The 21,203-nt window shown below is 46.0% G+C and overlaps 1 protein-coding gene across 2 annotated transcripts in view; it reads left to right on the forward strand.

The window, feature by feature from the left end:
* Positions 1 to 21,203, forward strand: part of MYCBPAP (MYCBP associated protein) — a 1,263,051-nt gene that overhangs the window by 272,976 nt on the left and 968,872 nt on the right. For both annotated transcript variants that reach the window (XM_069654887.1, XM_069654888.1), the window contains one exon: positions 16,542 to 16,692. In XM_069654887.1, coding sequence (XP_069510988.1) covers positions 16,542 to 16,692 — 151 coding nt within the window. The remainder of the gene's footprint in view (positions 1 to 16,541; positions 16,693 to 21,203) is intronic.

Here is a 21,203-nt window from a genome sequence, read left to right on the forward strand (position 1 = left end):
CTCTCTTTGCGGACGAGTTGTGATTCAAGCCGGTTGGTCGAATTGTTGCACTAGGAGGATGGGCCAGCAGATGTGTGCAGCTTAGCCGCCCAGTACACTGGTCATTGATCAACATGTTTACTGTTCATAGGAACAGAAGACAATTGCTCCTCGGGGCACATCCATGGCCATGTGTGACACTTATTTTGCCCATGCAGAACCCAACCAGAGCACTTACTCAGCAGCAGAAGGTTTACTGAACGAAACCAAAAGTCAGATGGATAGAATAGGGTGGCAGAACCTTTTCAGTACAAGAAGCCAAAATGTTGAAGCATCTGCCCACTCAGATCTGCAGTTTCTCAAACCAGACTTTTGTCGTAATATCAAAACACTTCTATTTCTATGGTAGATTGCTACATGTATCTAGTGTGAGGTTTTTTTACAGCGCAATGAGGCCTTTCAAAAGTGTACACTGCGCTGTATAAAAAACAATTATCATACAACCACAAGAACATACCATTGTAACATGGAACCTTTCTAACAAATGATGTGAATGGTGGGGACAAACACAAATCGTGCATGTTCTAAGTTGCCATTTGGAACAAGTGTAATTGTGGACAGTTGGGCATTCATGCCACTCATCTGCCCATTATGCACCTGACAAGCTTCTGCTAGCATCCCAATTCCACCCTACTAGGGTACACAAATGAGAGGCCCAGTTGGTTAGAGTGCCTGCTGGTCAAATTATGTACCTGCTCAAGCCACTCCTCCTGCTCTAAATGGTGTAGCAATTTTGGAGTGTAGCGAAAGTAGGCTGGTCTTGTAAATGCAGGTCTAATGGACAGTTGTATTAATGATTACAGCAGCAGTAACATTGTTCATCCCTGTGTTTGCCAAGTTGGCCTAGAGTTTGGGCCTGATGTTCTTCTGAATGGCCACCACATTAAGTCAATGCACAATGCACTCCCACATGGCCCAGGCAGTGTGGGTGCAGCAGGACATGGTTATTTATTCTGATTTCAATAGATCTCCGTAAGGCCTCCCTAATCTACAGCCTCAATATTAACAACATGAGATTCCTACAGACTCCCTATGCTGCGCAGACGCATGTAACTACCTGTGAAGAATCCTGCAGATTCCTCACTAAAACCCTACCTGGAGTCTCCTCCCAGGTGGCCAGGAGAGGGCAGATGCTTCCCGATCGAAATCCTGGGGGTGGTGTATTGCATGAGGATCACCTGGGTGGAGACCAGGCCGTGGGAGGTGGGGAGATTATGCAGGGTGAGACATACATGGTATGATTTCTTGAACGATAGTAAGATCATTCCCAGAGAGGTTACAGAGGCTTGTCATTCAGGACAAGGTCAATCTAGGATTTCCAGCAAACCTGTCAAATCTGGGACAAAGATATCTAAAGATGTTTTTGTAGAACCATTCTTATTTAACAACAAAACCCGATGTCCTCCACGAAGGTATTCCATCAGGAACAGTGAAAGTGACCTTTTCTGCCCCTTCTGTCCCCCAAAGAGCTAAATCTTATAATTCTTATTTTAAGAATATCCAGGGAAGGAAATCCATCTTAAAACCTTGTATAAAATTAGAGAAATCAAATTTCCCCAAAATAAATTAGGATCCCTCAGGGACTGTGAAGAAGTAGATGGTGGAAGAGGCAGACAGGAGTCCAAGTCAGGCAGGCAAGCCTAATGGTTCTAAACAAGGTCAGGCAATGAATCTTAAGGACCTGTACCTGAAACCAATTAGCACATCGACCGGGAGAAAAGGCTGCAGCCGGGAGGAGCAGTAAAGAGAAGCTGGAGCAGGAGCTGGAAGGTCGGCAGTAGCAGTAGCAGAAGCAGAAGCGGAAGAAGCAGAGCACTTAGCCAGCAGTTCACAAGGAAGTGTGACCACAACAGGGACGCCAGAGTAGAGAAGAGGGAGATTTCAGACAGTTGGTCCTGTGCTCACAAACCCTGAATAGCTGTGGCAGAACTGGAAGGCTGCGACTACAGGCCGTCTTTTCAGGTGCGTCTCATTGCTTTGAATGCAGTGCTGAAGTTGCAATAGTTCCCAAGGCCCCTGTGCAGAAGCAAGCCGAGAGAAAATGGAGAGTAGGAGTCTCTCCCTTGAAGAGGCTGGATCGGAAACACCCATGCAACAGAGGGGTGTGGATCCCAAGAGGGCCTGCAGAAGTCACCGGAGAAGATATAAATTCGGTAGAATTTCAGCAGCCCGCAATCGCTGTAATCAGGAGTCAGAAAGTGAAGCTTTGTACTTCTGAACAGCAGAATTACCTTGCCAGTAACTGTAACCAGCTTTAATTGTACTCAAGCTTATCTAAGCGAGTCGAAATTAAACGCAGCAAGTGTTTTTGTTAATGGTAAAGCAACACGCACTGATAGAAACCGCTCAAGTGTAGTGAAAGCCTTTCATTCCCTAACATCATTATCACTTTGTTGCCGAGCAGTCGTGTGCCTCCAGTTAACACAGAGAACATTGCCCGTAGCCTAATTGGAATAATAGTGACTTTCCCAAAGTGTTGCAAGCAACGTTAAGCCAGCGCATGAGACAATGTTTCCCTATACCTTGGCAGCTGATTGATGACCTAAAGGTGAGAACACGTCTCTCTTTGAAGTGGCAGTTCGAGAAGGAAATAAAATTGCGCATGCCTTAGTTTGTTTATATTCAAAAATGTATATCTTTCAACACATTAAAGGCTGAAGCAGAAGTCGTAGAAGAGGTTGAAACTGAAGCCATAACCAGTATTACCCAAGCCTATAGAGCATACTGTATGAAAGTGAATCGTTCTCTCATAAGAACTATAAACCATGGTTCTGAAGTTGTTAAAAGTTGTTAAAGATATTGTTAACACGATTCCTCTAAATTGAATGGGACAAGAACATACAAAGCTGGAATAGTGGCACAATACCTTTGGGGTAACCATTGAATGAAGAGTGTTTATGAAGTTGGGGAAGACACCATATTACTACTAAAGAGACCAACCGTGGTGAGAGGAGTTTTCTTTCAGGCAAGAGAGTGATCCAAGAAAGGAACGCTTTAGAGTTAGTCCTGGCAGGAGAGTAGACCATGAAAGAAAGAGTTCATTGGAAGAAATGTGGTTGTGGTGAAAAGGTGTTGAAGAAGAGATATTGAGGAATATGTTATTTTGATGAACTGTTGCATCAGCAAAGGTAGTAGTTGTGCTATCCCGACAAAAGTATTCTGTTTGAAGAAAAACTGTGATCTACTTTGAAGTCTGAGAAAAGATCTTGTGTGGAGAAAAAAACATTTCCTGGGTTTATAAACTAAAGTTTTGTGAAAGATACATTTGCCTTACCAAGGAGGATATTGCGAAAGATAACTATTGTGTTTGGTTTTGAAACAAGTGTTTGTAGAAAAGACATTTACTTTATCAAGTGTAAAGACGCTGTGCATGGAAAAGACGTTTTATGTAGAACTGAACAGATCTTGGTTAAATCAGAACTTGTTCAGAGGCATCCCTGATTTGATCGAGGGGAAGGGAGCCCAACCCTTGGCCCAAGGAGCACCCTTTAAAAATGATAAGTTGATCCTTTGCACTGTTTTGTTGAACTGAAGTTAGTCAAATATTCCTTGTACATTTGTGTTGTATGCATTAGTGTAAGGGTCAAACATTATTGGACATTAGGTCACCTTTCTTTAGTTTCGTTTTCTAGGTAGGGAAATACTGTTAGGATAGGGAAAGAAAGGCGTCTATCTCACCCCTTTTATTTTAATAAAATGGCAAACATTGAGAAAACTATTGTTACGCTCACCTTACTCCCACAAAGGCGTCGGTCTGAACTGGACAGCTGCGGTCTCCACCAATGTGACGCGTAGGGCCGAGATGACGGACTGGACTGGCCCACCTAGCTTCGTTTGCTTGGCCCGTAGGAATATTCTTCTGCAAATGGAGAAAGGGAATTAACCACCCGTGGAGTTGAGCGTAAAACCCCCCACCCCCGCTGTTCTCCCCAATGATCACCTTTGATGTCCCCTCTTATAGTCTCACCTGAGGGTTTGAAAAGATGAGCTCTCCATCCTGCATTGAGCGCAGGGGCGCGTAGATAACCAGTTGCTTCACTGGCTCGAAGGAATTGGTGAGTTCCAGAACAATATTGACTCCGAAATTCCCGGCAAGACGCCGTAAGTATGTAGTTCCTAAGAGTTCAAATGCCTGACTTTCACTCTTGTCCGATTCCTTGCAGGTTGCAGCTTGACCCTAGCGAAAAAAGTTCCTCGTGGCAACCGGTAATATTCTGGTAAGGATTTGTATTATCCAACACAGTTCGATAAAATAATGTCAATATGTAACCTGTTGCTTTCTCCCTTATTCATGCGCTGAGAGAAAGTATGAAGTCTCGGGGAATAATGCCTCCGGCGGTAAAATCAGGTAAATCTAGTGTGGTGAGGAGGGTTCCCCTTGTTAGCCCCTTTGTTTCACCTTGCTGTCCTTTTGTTTCCCCTTAGGGGCCGGGGTTCGGCGAAGATGCAGTGGAAGCTGCGCCGACCCGTGAAGAGGAATAGTACCCCCGGTGGTAAAATCAGGTAAGTCTATGGGGGGTAACTAATATTCCTCTGTGTGTTCCCTTGGCTCACCTTGCTGTTCTTGTCTTCTCCTTAGGTGCCAGAGTGCGGCAGGAACATGCAGGAGGATGCGGTGGAATGTGAAGATGCTGCGAAGGCCGGTGAGTTCAGCGCGGCGCTGCAGCAGGCGAGGCGACACGCATAAAATAACTTCTTTCTTCCAGCTCGAAGGCGCGATGGATCGGGAATTCAGGTAAGGATCAAAGGTATTGCTCTTGTTCTAACCTTTTCTCCTTCTTTCTCCCTTTTTCTAGGAGCTCCAAACTCTAGGCGGGCGTGGCAGAAGACTGGATGCAGACTTGCAGGCACAGTGAGCGTTACGCTGCTGGATGCAGAATAACGCGAAGCGTGTGCTGCTCTTCGGGCGTGGTTTAAATAGCCTCCAAAGTAGTCCCAAGTAAGTATTCCTCCCCAGCCCCACCCAAGTAAAAAATAGTCCCTAGGTAAAGTAGTCCCTTCCAAGCCTCTTTTGGCTTGGAGCTCTTGCAGCATGGTCTGCATCAGGTAAGTTTGCAGCATGGTCTGCATCAGGTACGTTTTAATCTATGAGCCTGGCGCCATAGGCACCAGGACTGCACCCAAATAGCCCCTAGCAGGGGTTGTTGGGCTTGCTTGGGATAAATTGATGCCTGCTTTCGGGGTTGCTGGACTTGGTCTGGGTCCCCCGGGGTAGGCATCATGACAACTATACCTTTGTGTCCGTCTCGCATTGCTTACCCCTCACAACCTCCTCCTTCTTGGCCTCCATGCAGTAGCCCTGAGCAACTGGCGAGCAACCTTTTTAGGATGCTGTGAGTGACATGTTGCTCCTGATCATAGTCCCCCATCCCGTTCCTCCTCTTAGCCTCTCATGGGGTTCTGCTCTGTTGGACATCATTTACAGCCCTAGGTCATTTTGGTTTGAAGGTGTGGTGAGTAGGCATTTTTTTTACAGCCCACCATTTTTAGGCATTCCTTTTGATGGGATGAATAGGCTAGAATGTAGGAGTAATTTATCTGATCAGCATATCTAGTGGGTGACTTGTCTGGTGACTTTTTTTGTTGTTAAATTAAACTGTCTTATTATATATTTGGTATAGTCACATATCTAGTGTAGTGAGTGTAGTCCCACGATAGCCACCACACAATGTAACGGCCTTCCTCCTCATCTAAGAATGATTGAATCTCACCAAGCCTTCCGCAAAGTAATCAAAACCAAACTCTTCATCTGAACACTAACCCCCTGCTTCCTTCTGCTCTGCTTAAATCATTTTGTATGTTTGATTTATTCATGTACTTGCAACTAAGAGACCTCACGGTCACATGTAAACATCTTGTAACACAATTTTCCTACACCTTCTTGTAACAGTGCCACAATGCCTCTGGGCTGCATGTGCGCTTTATATATGCAAATAAATAAATAAGTTGTTTAGTAATATGCCCTGCATGATGTTTCATGTAGCAAAGTCTGTTGGGAATTTGCATTGAGAGGCTTGTTTGATATTTTGGATGGATGATGTATGAAAATGTGTGGTGAGAGTTGGATAAAGTCGCATGTTATTGTTAATTAGCTTTTGTAGGGCACAGCATTTGCTTAATTCTGGCATGTTGGCGCTAGGATAAGTGAAAATGTATAATGGTTATAGTCGCTTGTGAAAGGGGCAACCGGGTTATGGAAACAAAATCAAGTGTTTATCTCTTTTTTGAATGAATCAATGAATGCTGTAGTTTCGATATCTAGAGGCACATGGTTGCACAAGTGAGCTCAAGGGTAATATAGTGATTGACCACCAACTCTGGCCTGTTTAATATTATGTATGAGAAGTAGGACTGTTTATGCTGAGAGTAAATTGAGTGTGGATGCATAGAACTGAAATCGTTTTGCTATAAACTGTGGTGCTTGGCCATAGATTGATTTGTATCACCCACAACCTTAAACACAATTCTCTGAGAGAGAAGAAACCAGTCCAGGGAATGCAAGGCCTTTGTGAAGGATGCAGATAGTGATTGATTAAGCACAATTTCTGCTACTTAGGACAGTACTCTCTGGAGTTCATCAAGTGCTATAGTAGACCAGAGCAAAACCGCCTTTTGCATAGACCAACCTTGAGGTTACAAAGGAGGCAATATTCAGGATTTGCTGTGGCTTATCTAGATATTCTAAATGTATCAGAGACTTTGAAGATGCCTCACTACCCTGAGAAGGCCTGCAGTGTTTTCGTGATCTGTAGATGCAAAGAGGGTCTTTGACCTAATATGCCAAGATTTTATGTATTGTTTACTACTTGTGGGAGGAGTGCCTGATCATGGCAGTCATTTCTACGATATTGCACATCACTGCAAAGGGACACATGTGATAACTTGAGATTTACCAGATCTGATTTCTAAAATGTTTGATATTATTGTGGCTGAGAAGTTTTTTCATTGTTTTAGGGGAAGTCTTGTCTAAATCTTGTATCGTAAAAAATTATCTAGGTATCATTTGCATACTTAAAGAAACTTAACTAATATGAACTGTTGATATCTATCAATAGTAAGAGAAGAATACTAAATGAAAGATAGAGAATCAGACTCTGCATACTGGGCAAACCCCTGCAAAAGCTGGTCTCCTCCCAGCTTAATCTTCACACTGAATCTGTTGGTTGTCTCCATGACCATCAGTCTTGCTTCAGAGCTGCCAGAAGCACGGAAACTGCTCTCCTGAACATCCGTGAAGATCTGCTCTTCAACCTCGATTCCCACACCCCCTGTGTCCTCATCTTACTCGATCTCTCTTCTTCCTTTGACATGGTCAACCATGCCATCCTGCTCAACCATCTCTGCGATAATCTGGGTATCACCGATCAAGCCCTGGCTTGGCTGACCTCTTTCCTCTCTGATCGACCCTCCCAGGTCCAACTTGGGTCCTTCCTACCCTCTATCTCGATTTCTACCTGTGATGTTCCCCAGGGGTCTAACCTCTCTCCCTGGCTGTTCAACGAATACCTGGCACTCCTTGCCCACTGCATTGCCGCTCTCTGCCTCAACTTTCAGTGCTATGCGGATGACACTCAACTCATTTTCAGGCTCCCTTCCGTCACTTCTTCTCCTTCTCTCATCTACCGATTGTCTGTCTGTGTTACGCTCACCTGGTTCCCATGGGGGCGTTGACCGGAACTGGGCCGCTGTTATTTCCACCAGCGTGACGTGTAGCGCCGAGATGACTGACTGGACTGGCCCGCTCAGCCTAGTTTGTCTGGCTCGCAAGAATATTCTTCTGCAAAGGAGAAGAGGAATTAACCACCCATGGAATTGAGTGTCAACCCACCTTCCCCACTCCCGTTGTCTTCCCACAGATAACTCTTGATGTCTCCTCCTTAGTCTCACCTGATGGTTTGGAAGGATGAGCTCTCCATCCTGCGTCGACCGCAGGGGCGCGTTGATGACCAGTTACTTCACTGGCGTAGAGGAATTGGTGAGTTCCAGTATTGACTCTAAAGTCCAATTGTTCATAAGAGTTCAAATGTCTGATCTTCACTCTGCCCGATTCCTTGCAGGTTGCCGATTAATCCACTCGAAGATTCCCAAATGGCACTCGGTAAGATTCAGGTAAGTCTATTGTGGTTTTCCCCTTAGGGGCCGGGGTACGGCGATGAAGCAGAGTTGACTGTGCCGACCCGAGATGAGGTGAGACCCCCGTGGTAAATCAGGTAAATTTTGTGGGTAGCTTGTATAGCCTTAGAGAGTCCCCTTGCTCACCTTGCTGTCTATGTCTCCTTAGGTGTAGGAGGGCGGCCGCGAGATGGAGAGAGCGTGATGGAATGCTGAAGTACCGCCAAGCAGGTGAGTTCAGCGCGGCGCCGTAGGAATGCGAAGCAATGCTTCAAAGACTTCTGTCTTTCAGTTCCGTGGCGAAATGGATCAGGATTCAGGTAAGGATTAAAGTTAAAACTCCTTTTCTAACCTTTATCCTTCTTTTCTTCTTGTTTCAGGAGTCCCAGGACTGAAGCGGGCGTGGCTGAAGACTGGAGCTGCTGAAAACATGGTGAGCGTTACGCTGCAGCAAGCAGAATAACGCAAAGCACGTGTGGCTGTCCGGGCGTGGTTTAAATAGCCTTGGAAGAAGATCCAGGTAAGTATTCTTCCACAGCCCCACCCAAGTAACAAAATAGTCCCTTCAGTAAAATAGTCCCTCCTAAGCCTCATTTGGCTTGAGTCTTCATGCAGCATGGTCTGCCTCAGGTGAGTATGCAGCATGGTCTGCTTCAGGTAAGTTATCAATAATGAGCCTGGTGCCCATGGCGCCAGGACTGACTTTATCTTTATGAGCCTGGCGCCAAAGGCGCCAGGACTGTACCCAAACATCCCCTAACTGGGGCTTTTGGGCATGCTCCAAGTGGCATGATGCCTGCTTCCGGGGCTGCTGGGCCTAGTCTGGCCTACCGGGGGCAGGCATCATGACAGCACTCCCCCTCAAGGCCCCTCCTAAAGTCGTTCTCCCCCTTGGCTGTGGTTTGTCTGGAAATTCCCGATGGAACCTCTTCACTAAACGAGGTGCATGCACATGGTCACTAGGTTCCCAAGACCTTTCCTGCGGACCATAACCTTTCCAATCAATTAGGTAAAAGAGTTTTGATCTCACTCTTTTTGAGTCCAAAATATTCTTGACTTCGTACTCGGGCTCCCCGTCTATGAGGATAGGTTCAGGTGGAGTGGTTAGCCTAGTTCCTGGTTGCATTGGCTTCAAAAGAGACACGTGGAAGACGGGATGGATTTGCATATGAGCAGGTAGGTCCAACTTGACGGCCACTGGGTTAATAATTGCCTTGACAGAAAAAGGTCCCAAATATCTGGGGTTAAAGGTCCGAGTCCCCTTGAGTGGTAAGTGCTTGGTGGCTAACCATACTTGGTCCCCTATTTGGTATTGAGGAGCTTCACTTCTGTGCTGATCCGCATCCTTTTTGTATTTTTCCTTAGCCTTTTGCAAATGGATGGTTGCTTCTTTAAAGGCTTGTGTAATAACAGCGTGGAGATGGTCCACTGCGGGCATCTCTAAATGCTGGGGTGAGTCCAAATCCGAGGTTCGAGGATGGTGCCCATAAATGGTAAAAAAAAGGACTTTGTCCAGTTCCTGAGTGTACGGAATTATTGTACGCATACTCTGCGATCCACAGAACGTCTTTCCAATTCCCCTCAGACTGATGTAGCATACAACGGAGGTACTGTTCAAGAGTCTGGTTGGTCCTCTCCATTTTGACCGTCGGTCTGAGGGTGGTGACTGGTCGAAGCCTAACATCAATTCGTGCCAGTTGGCAGCATTTCCTCCAAAAATGTGAAATTAATTGAATGCCCCGATCTGAAATTAACACTGAAGGAAAGCCATGCAGGCGGACAACATTTTCAAGGAATTCCTTGGCCAGGATTGAAGCTGGAGGTATCCCTTTTAAAGGAATGAAGTGGGCCATTTTAGAAAAAAGATCTACAATAACTAGAATGGTATTGTAACCTTGGTACGGGGGTAAATCCGTGATGAAGTCTAATGACAAGGTATGCCAAGCGGTAGGTGGTATGTCTAATGGTTGCAATAATCCAGCAGGTTTTTTCTTTTGCCCTTTATTTTGTGCGCAAATGCCACAAGACATGACAAATGACTTGACATCCTTTCGCCAGGTGGGCCACCAAAATTGCTTCCTAATTTTAGCTTCGGTTTTTGCAATACCCGGATGCCCTTCTATTAAGGTGTCATGGTAATGGGAAATGACAGGTTCCTGTAGTTCCTTTTGCGGTAAAAATAGCCGGCCTTGGTAATAAGGTAAATCATCGATGACAGAGTACTCTGGACCTTTCTTTGCCCAGTCCTGTAGGGCAACGGAATCAAAGAGTTGGTGGATCTTGTTTTGAATGTCCTCCAGTGTCTGTATGGATGTCAGGCCAAGGATTCTCTGTTCCGGAATTATGGGTACAGGTTCTAAAGTTATTTCTGCTTCTCCCATTCCAATCCGGGACAAGGCGTCTGCTTTACCATTCTTACAACCTGGTCGATAGGTTATTACAAAATCAAACTCAGCGAAGAACAATGCCCAACGGAGTTGGCGCGAAGATTGGGCTTTGGCTGTTTTTAGGTATTGTAAGTTGCAGTGATCGGTGATGACAGTGATGGTATGTCTGGCACCCAGTAGATAGTGCCGCCAAGCCTTGAAGGCGGACTTGATGGCCAGCAGCTCCTTGTCGGTTATGGCACAGTTTAATTCAGGGGCTGAAAATTTTCTTGACCAAAACGCCACTGGGTGAAGCTGGTTAGTTTCGGGATCCTTTTGGGAAAGGACTGCTCCCATGGCTGAACTGGATGCATCTGTTTCCACTATGTAGGGAAGCTCGGGGCGCAGGTGTCTTAATATGGGAGCAGATGTGAATTTAGCTTTTAACTCTTGGAAGGCGTTCTCGGCTTCCTCTGTCCACACAAAGCGCTTGTTTTTTCGCAATAGCGTTGTAATGGGATGTACAATGTGCGAGAAGTCCGGGATAAACATGCGGTAGAAATTGGCAAAGCCAAGCATGCTTTGAACTCCTTTGATTGAACTTGGCGAAGGCCAATTAAGAATGGCATCCACTTTTCGTGTATCCTTCCGGATTCCTCTCGGGGTCAGAATAAATCCAAGGAATTCCACTTCCGTAGTGTGGAAGATGCATTTTTCCAGTTTAGCATATAATTTATGCTGGCGTAACTTCTCTAGGACTGCTCGGACGTGTTTTACATGCTCACATTCTGATAAAGAGTATACTAAGATGTCGTCCATGTAAACGACCACACACACGTCGATAAGCTCTCGGAGGACATCGTTCATGAAGAACTGGAAGGTTGCTGGTGCATTGTATAGTCCGAAGGGCATCACCTGGTACTCAAATAGTCCGTACTTGGTGCGAAAAGCAGTCTTCCATTCGTCACCCTCTTTGACACGTACCAGATGATATGCCCCCCGAAGGTCTAGTTTCGTGTATATACATGTGTCCTTCACCTGGTCTAGTAGTTCTGGGATCAAAGGCAGTGGGTATCGATTCTTGATGGTTATCTGATTCAGTGCGCGGTAGTCTATACATGTTCTAAGGTCGCCTTCCTTTTTCGGTACGAAGAACAAAGCTGAAGGTGCAGGGGATTTGGACGGGCGAATGAAGCCATTAGCAAGGTACTGGTCTAGGTACTGGCGCAAATGAAGATTTTCGGGTTCCGTAAGGGCATAGATTCTGCTGCAAGGTGGTTGTGCTCTAGGTACAAGATCTATTTGACAATCATACGATCTGTGAGGTGGTAAGGTGTTTGCCTGTTCCTTTTGGAAGACATCCTGAAAGTCTTGGTATTCAACAGGTAATTGTATGGCTGCTGGAATTACTGGGGCCAGGAGTGAGTTTTGAGTTTTCCTTGGGTAGCAGTTGTGAGCACATTCTGGGAAGGTTAGTCTCTTCTCTCGCCAATCAATACAGGGATTATGTTTTTCCAACCAAGGTATCCCCAGTATCAGCTGAAACTGTGGGGCCTTGATTAAGTCAAACATCATAGCCTCTCGATGCCCATCTTGACTCAGCAATGTCATCTCTGCAGTGGAATGAGTTACGGGTCCAGAGGCAATTTCCGTTCCATCTACAGTGGTGACAACATCGGCCGTGGTCTTGCGGGTGAGAGATAGATTCATCCTGATAGCCAATTCCCAGTCCAAGTAATTTCCTATGGCTTCACTGTCTACGTACGCCTTTACCGCGTGCATGCGTGATGGCTGCTCTGGATCTACAAGGACCATGGGTATGGTGAAATGCGAGGTCAGAGTGTCCTTCTTTAAGCTCGGCAAGCGGACCTCTACGCTTGCCGGGCGTGGTCGTTTCCCGAGTCAGATATCACATGGTTTTCGTCTGCTGCTCCTATAACTTTCTTGGGTGGTTTTACAGGGCAGTTCCGAAGAAAATGACCAATGGTTCCGCAATATAAACATAATTGCAGTTGCCGTCTTCTATCTCTCCTTTTGGGTTAAGGGTCCTTTAACCCCCCCGATTTGCATAGGTTCTGAGACATCTACTCCCTTGGAGCTTACGTGGGTTTTAACCAACACCCTGTTCTCAAACTTGGTTCGATCAGCCTTCCTGGTTTGAAGTCTGTGATCGAGCTGGACCACTAGATCTATATATTCAGCAATTCAGCACAGTCTTGAGGCGGGTTCACGATTTGAGCCAAAACATCTTTGAGTTCTCCCCGAAGTCCTCGATGGAATAATGTGATTCGCTTGGCTTCAGGCCATTCGGTTTCCACTACTAATCTATTGAAAGTTGCAATGTAAGATAAAAGATCCTGGTTACCTTGACGTAGGGATAAAAGTTTGTTGTCCAAAGCCTGTCCTCAGGAGTGTCGGGCGAATAGTCTTTCCATGCTTGTTCGAAAACCCTGGAAATCTCGAAGAATCGGGTCATCCTCGTTAACTAGTGGAATGGACCAATCCGCCGCACTGCCGCTGAGATATGACAGTACAAAGGCTACCTTGGCCTGATCGTTTGGGAAAGCTCCAGGTCTAAATAAAAAGTGCAAGCGGCATTGATTCATGAATGTTGCAAACCCTTTCGGGTCTCCGGCAAAGCGTTCAGGCGGAGCCAAAGGAACTGCTCCAGGTAAATTTATCTGCACCGGGTTACTCGATGGTACAGGAGCTGGACTTGCCCCAAGTCCTGGTAGAGGTGTTTGTCCAGCCTGGCTCTGTAATAGTTGTCTGGCCAACTCATCAGTTTGTTCTTTTGACACCATCAGTTCCCTCCTGAGGGCATTGGTTTCTTGGCGGGCGGAATGCACTTCGGCCCTTAATTCCCCTAATAATTGGGCCAACTGATCAGTTTCTGAGGTCTCCATGACGCCCAGGTGGGTATTTGTGGGTGGGCTTCGCGTTCTGTTACGCTCACCTGGTTCCCACGGGGGCGTCGACCGGAACTGGGTCGCTGTTATTTCCACCAGCGTGACGTGTAGCGCCGAGATGACTGACTGGACTGGCCCGCTCAGCCTAGTTTGTCTGGCTCGCAAGAATATTCTTCTGCAAAGGAGAAGAGGAATTAACCACCTGTGGAATTGAGTGTCAACCCACATTCCCCACTCCCGTTGTCTTCCCACAGATCACTCTTGATGTCCCCTCCTTAGTCTCACCTGATGGTTTGGAAGGATGAGCTCTCCATCCTGCGTCGACCGCAGGGGCGCGTTGATGAGGTGTTACTTCACTGGCGTAGAGGAATTGGTGAGTTCCAGTATTGACTCCAAAGTCCAATTGTTCATAAGAGTTCAAATGTCTGATCTTCACTCTGTCCGATTCCTTGCAGGTTGCCGATTAATCCACTCAAAGATTTCCAAATGGCACTCGGTAAGATTCAGGTAAGTCTATTGTGGTTTTCCCCTTAGGGGACGGGGTACGGCGATGAAGCAGAGTTGACTGTGCCGACCCGAGATGAGGTGAGACCCCCGTGGTAAATCAGGTAAGTTTTGTGGGTAGCTTGTATAGCCTTAGAGAGTCCCCTTGCTCACCTTGCTGTCTTTGTCTCCTTAGGTGTCGGAGGGCGGCCGCGAGATGGAGAGAGCGTGATGGAATGCTGAAGTACCACAAAGCAGTTGAGTTCAGCGCGGCGCCGTAGGAATGCGAAGCGATGCTTCAAAGACTTCTGTCTTTCAGTTCCGTGGCGAAATGGATCAGGATTCAGGTAAGGATTAAAGTTAAAACTCCTCTAACCTTTATCCTTCTTTTCTTCTTGTTTCAGGAGTCCCAGGACTGAAGCAGGCGTGGCTGAAGACTGGAGCTCTTGAAAACACGGTGAGCGTTACGCTGCAGCAAGCAGAATAACGCGAAGCACGTGTGGCTGTCCGGGCGTGGTTTAAATAGCCTTGGAAGAAGATCCAGGTAAGTATTCTTCCACAGCCCCACCCAAGTAACAAAATAGTCCATTCAGTAAAATAGTCCCTCCTAAGCCTCATTTGGCTTGAGTCTTCATGCAGCATGGTTTGCCTCAGGTGAGTATGCAGCATGGTCTGCTTCAGGTAAGTTATCAATAATGAGCCTGGCGCCCATGGCGCCAGGACTGACTTTATCTTTATGAGCCAGGCGCCATAGGCGCCAGGACTGTACCCAAACAGCCCCTAACTGGGGCTTTTGGGCATGCTCCATGTGGCATGATGCCTGCTTCCGGGGCTGCTGGGCCTGGTCTGGCCTTCCGGGGGCAGGCATCATGACAGTCTGCTATTCAGGAGTGGGGTGCCGCCAATGATCTCTGCCTTAATGCCAGTAAGACAGAGATTCTCCTCATCGGCACACCTGCACCCTCCTTTCCTGTCACTTTCTGGCTGGCCTCTCTTGGTCCTCTTCCTGCTCCCACCTGCAATGCTAAAAACCTTGGGGTCATCTTCAACTTCACACTCTCCTTCTTGCCTCACATCTATGACGTTTCTCAGAAGTTTCACTACCAGCTGCACCTACTCAGAGGTATTCTGCCTTTCCTCTGCTTCCACCAGAAGCTCACTGTCTCCAGAGCTCAGGTTCTCTCTGTGCTGGACTACTGCAAGAGCCTCTTTCTAAATATGCTTGCTTCTACTCTCTGCAACTCATCCAGAACAGGACTGCGAGACTTGTCCTTGGCCTCAAGCCCAGCGATCGTATCTCTCCAGGACTGAAATCTCTGCACTGGCTCCCAGTGGCTGCGAGGATTAAGTTCAAAACCCTCTGCATTGTCCACAAGGCCTTCTGGGGCCTGGAGCCTCACTACCTTCAACTCTCTTCCTAGATATCTTCCTTCTCGAGCCCTTCGCTCATCCGCCTCCAACTCGCACAGGGTCAGTCGCTTCTCAAAGCAACAAGTTAGTGGTAGAGCTCTATCTTCAGCTGGGTCCTCCCTCTGGAACAGCCTCCCTGCCTCCCTAAAACTTGAGGAGAACCATCTCCGGTTCCGGAAGCACCTCAAAACCTTCTTCTTTGCTTCTGCTTTCTCTCCTCCTCTCCCCTGCTATCTCCTGGTTGAAACTGAAACTGCACTGATCACCTGGATACCCTCTGATCTCTGGTCCCCTTCCCCACCAGTTGCACCCCTACACTACCTCCTTGGCTTCCCCCTCACTTGGGGACTGTTTTCTGTGTCTCTAGAGCCCCCTGCCAGCACTTGACACCTGTTGTCTGCACTCACCCTTGCACTTGCCACCAGCTGGCTGCACTTTTACTTTTTTCTTTTTTTATCTATTTATTTTACTGTTGTCCCCATGTACGGCACTGCCCTTTCCCCCGTGCACTTTTTCCCCTTCCTCCCTCCCCTGCACATGCACGCTCTCAATGTCACCTGGCCTAGTAAGATCCCTTTGTTCCCCTCCCTTGCCTTTTCGTACCTTGAAACACTTGTGTATAGGCGCGTTATAAATGCCATATCATATATCATACAAGAGATTGAGATTAGAATGAAGGGGGGCATAAGGACCAATGGTGTGCTCTGTGTATGTATGGTTTACACCATTGAATTCCAGATCCTTATATGGCTATTGATTCCAGTTTGAGAAGGTGGGAGAAAAACAGTGTGTCATGACAAACTGTATCAAATCGTGTGTATAGGTCTACCAGGATCAACATCATGGTTCCTCCTCTGTCCACTTCCTTTATGGTCAACGAAAGTCAGCGGCACCAGTTCCATATCATGGCCACGTCTGGAGTACATCAATAATCTGATGTTTTTCCAAGAAATCTTTAGATTACAACAGATCAGTATGTTTGGCTATGCACAGAATATTGGAAAAGGAAGAGTAGTTTTGTGTGAGATTGGATGCCTAAAATCGCTGATGAGATTTTGCATGTTGTGACATGTCTAGATCTATTATTATGTCTGCTGAAATGTATGGAAGGATTTCTCTCTGAGACATTGCACAGAAAGATTTCTTGCAAGAAATGTCTAGTGGACATATGTCTTTGCTTAGAGACTGATATTATGTACTTATATTGTCCTTCTCTTTGTAGGGCTATCGTGCTGGGAGTGAATTCTGGAACCAACCAATGTACATAGGTGATGAATTGACTGGTGTGACATTAACCTTAACGCAGCAACAGCGGGGCTATCCAGAGCCCCTCGTTCATGTACAAAAGCCCCCGATTGTACAATTGGAGACCGGTGAGTTAGTGGGTATGACAGACTGACTTGGGGCAGTTTCAGCTTGGCTTGATTCAAAAGCAGGAAAGGGGGAGGGTGGGTGGTAGAGCAAGAGCTTCAGAGAGCTAGGACTAAGACAACCTGAATGAGGGAACTATTCATGCAGGTATTGAATATGTAAAGGACCGTGCTCCTTTTCCAAGTAGGGGGAAAGTACATTATATCCGAAATAATCACATTTTGGAAAATAGGTTTAAGCCAATACAAAATAAATTCAAAAGCCTCATAAAATGATATACCTCTATGTGCAAACACTCCAGTTGTATCAATGATAAGTGTCATACTAAAAATACCAAGCATTAATTCTGGTAAGACTCTATTATACTGTTTGGTACACCGACCTTCCTCTTTTATGTCTTCATCAATGTCCTCATCAGTGACTCTTATTTCGTGTATTATCCTTTGTGTTCCCTGTTTTAGTCTCCATGCACAGATGGCTCGGTTAGTGTCAGCCATTTCTGGAATGGTTGGCCTTCTGTAACATGGGGTGACCCTTTTAGGAAACACTGGACAAATAGTGTCCTGTGAGAGTGAATTTGACAAGAGTGTAGCCATAAATAGTCGTGGCATCTTCCTGTCTCAGTGTGCAAGTGCTCCAGTTGCCAGAACCGGATTTGACTAATTGCTTGAATGGTTTTTGGCATCCACTTCGAATCCACACCTGAGCAAAAGACAGAGAAGATTGTTGGGGAAATTAAACGTGGTGTCACACACTGACATGGTGGCTGATGGAAGTTTGACTGCAACCTAGTGATTGGAAGTTGGGGCCTCTCTCAGTCGGCAACCATTGTTGGTAGAACCAGGTACATTTTGACAAGCCTGTGGATACGTCATGGAACACAGAAGAAACAACCTGGTAGCTAATCTTGAAGATGCTCTGCTGGATTGCTTCCTTCCAAGACAGTATTTGGCAGATAAACTCTGCCAGTGTTTGTGAACATGAAGCATATTTATTCTACCAGAGAGGGACCTTGCATGGTTCTTGCATCACTTACACCAGTGGGCAAAGCTGAGTCATCATCTCAGATGGAAAACTTTGCATCTGGCCAACATCTTTTGGACCTTATCAGTCACCCATGATATTGGTCTACAATTTGGGTATTTGGATATCAACCCACAAGTAGCTGCTTTTTCAATTGAAATCATTAAAGAGATATCTGAATTATTTTTGTTTTCGAGCAAGAATCCAACTCAGGAATGCTTTTATTTCTAGTCCTTTAGACTATTGCAATAGAATGTATTTGATCTTACTGAAGAAAAAGCTTTATGAATTGCAGTTGATCCAAAATGCAGCAGCCAAATGGATGTTTAATCTAAAAAAGTTGATTCTGTTGCCTGTGTTCTTTGTGACTTACATTGACTTCTGGATCAAAAGGATCAAATTAAAATGTCTTTGTACGGCACACAAAGTAATGTACCTTGAAGGTGTTACTTACATTTGCAGTCGTCTAGCCTAATACATGGCAGGTAGATAGTTGAGATCAGCCTCTGTCAATTTGCTTAAAATCCCTAAGTTAAAATGCCAACTATGTGGAGACTGCTCCTTTATAGTTATGGCTCATGAACTTTGGAATTAACTTCTTTCACAGTTACAAGCCACAAAAGATCATCTGCAGTTCAGACAACTCTTGAAGACCTTATTATTTCAGAGGTAATTTTACAGTGCATGTAATGCAGATAATCGGGACTAATGCCGCTGTTGAGCTGAGTAGTGCACTGTATACATTTCCTACCTATCTACTTACCTACCGTTTCCCCCTGAGAAATGTGCTGCTTCTCCTGTACAGACTTTCCAAAAAGAAGTGGAATCATCACATCCACCAGCTTTGGGAATCAGCAGCCCCTGAGGTCACTAAGGAGCCATACCAAGTTGAACTGAAGCAAGGTTGTCTCAGACCTGTTGCCCACCAAAACCTTGTTTATGTTTATTACTATGCTTGAGCTGGCGAAGAAGGAGTAAATGCACCCAACGAGAAACACCTGGAAACTGTCCATGTTTGCGGACCGAAGCTATATGCTTAATGATTTGTGTTTTTATATAACCCTTAATTTCAGATTCCGCCAGCTTATCAGCACTGTAATAACAGGATTTTTTACCCAATTTAAAGACACTCATCCAGCGTAGAGTAGCTAAATGCACTCAACCACCCTGAAAAAACCCTTTATCCAAGCAAACCACTTCAAATCTGCTGGCCAAGCCTTGGTCTTCCCCCACCCGGATGGTGGTAGTGCTCTTCTGGAAGGCCATCCGGCAACCACCCTGGCATCACTTAGATGTCTTACATTCTACAGCACGCATCATCAAAGGACTACGCAAATTCAAACACATCACCACAACCCTCATCAAATCGCACTGGCTCCTACTGCATGGACCTATCGCCTTCAAATCCTGATGCATAGTTGCCCGCAAGTTCCCAAGCTACCTCGCTAACAAGCTCAACATCTCCGAGGGCCTATGATCCACCAGAAGTAAGGACATGTGCAAACTTGAACTCCACTGGTTGAACTCCACAGGAAGGAAAGAACAAAAGACAGGCTTCTCTGTCTATGCCCCCAGAATCTAAAACATCCTCCCCATCAATATGAGACTCACCCCTCCCCCTCTACATTTCAGGAAGGAGCTCAAGACTCTCCCCTTCAAAGAATGGCTCCTCCATAATACCTAGGTCCTCACACACACACTCCCAACTTAAACTGAGACTGGGAGATGTTATCCACCTGTTTTCTCCCCTAGTTGCTTGTTGATCCCCTGGCTACCAGATTGCCTACCCCCCAACCTCCCTTGTTACCTTCCTCTCCCATGTATCTCTGCTTCCTGCGTTGGATCCAATGGAGTCATCACTGTTTTCCCAGCGGTGACCTCCTCCCATGTGGCCAGGGGATGGCAGCTGCTACCTGATCGTAACCCCGGAGGTGGCTATATGAGGGAGGATAACATGGGGAAAGACAACCTCTGGGGAACTACCATGGCTTTATTGGATGAGGCATAGTATCCCTTATTCCCTTTGCAGGATGAATCCCCCATTTGCAACACTCTAATGGCCTATTGTGATTCTTCCCACGTTGTCTCAAAGGAGAATGCATAATCTCTCTCATTCCAATCTACAGACCAACTTTCAAACACTGACTTGTCCTCAAAATCTCCAGAATGCTCACTAGGTGATGTAGGGACTGGCTTGTGACAGGTTGGAATATGGCTGTGGGGCGTTTCCGCCATTAGGTTAATACAAATGCTTCATTGGTATTTTGCTTGGAGAGGGGCCCCCGGAGTGTGGCCCTTTGTATTGTAGTGCGTCTCAGTTAAAGAGGAGTGCCAATGGCGGCATTATTCACGAGGGGGGTGGGGGCAGGGACACACGTCTGAAGGGTAAGATGGTACACAGCGGTACTATTGAAGGCAGACAGAAACAACATACCCAAACCATGGTTGCAGCACACCAATGATAATAGCGATTGGGCGTGTAGGCAAACCAATAAGGGCTGGAACGAAACAGACAAAGAATCGCCATGGCATCACTTGATGTGATAAAGTTTGGGTCTCTAAATGTCAAAGGCTTAAATTCACTGCAAAAGCGCGCTATGCTGGCGAGAGAATTTAAACTTTCCAAATTGAATGTGTTTGTACAAGAAACAAAATTTGCACAAGGAAAGGAAGTCAAGGTTGTAAGCAGGGAGATAGGAGGAACATTATGGGCCTCAGGTGAACAAAAAATGGGTGGAGTAGGCATTATATATAGGAAGTCCTTTGGTTGCCAAATAGCACAGATATTCAGAGATGCGGAGGGGAGATATATTGCACTGAAGGGAAGAGTGAGGTCCCAGGTGGTTACCCTCTGCTCAGCTTATGCGCCCAACCAGAATGAACTACACTTTAGTGGGTCTCTTTTTGAATTCCTTGAAAGTTTGAAAGTGGGAATGTTAATATATGGGGGGAGGGGTTTAACATCATATCAGACCCCAGAATGGATTGGGATTCAATGAGATAGGGCGCACACCCCCCATTCTATCCAACGAGAGATGGAATTCCTGATCTATTGAGGGCTAATCACCTAATTGACACATGGCGCAAGGTACACCTGCTAGAGAGAGCGTTCACTTTCTACTCTTCCCACCCCCCCAAACACCCACTTCACCTATTCCCAAATAGATTATATACTGGTTGAAGCAGCACATGAAGAATATACCATACTGACGGCAGCCATAGGGATAGTAGCATGGACAGACCACAAACTGTGCTCACTGGAACTGGATTTGGGCCCGTCCCCATAGACAGAGCGCAGATGGATCTGCAGCAACACCCTCTATAAAGACCCAATGTTTAGAGAAACCCTTGCTGAGGAAATAAGAGCTCTTTCATTACTAATAACACAGGGGAACTATTGTTAAATACAGTTTGGGAAGCAGCAAAGACTACACTTTGAGGTGTTTTGATTGCAGAAGGGGCATTTAGAAATACAACCAGAGTCAAAAGG

Source organism: Ambystoma mexicanum, chromosome 3q (assembly GCF_040938575.1).
Source record: "Ambystoma mexicanum isolate Mex_15411 chromosome 3q, UKY_AmexF1_1, whole genome shotgun sequence".
Taxonomy (NCBI): domain Eukaryota; kingdom Metazoa; phylum Chordata; class Amphibia; order Caudata; family Ambystomatidae; genus Ambystoma; species Ambystoma mexicanum.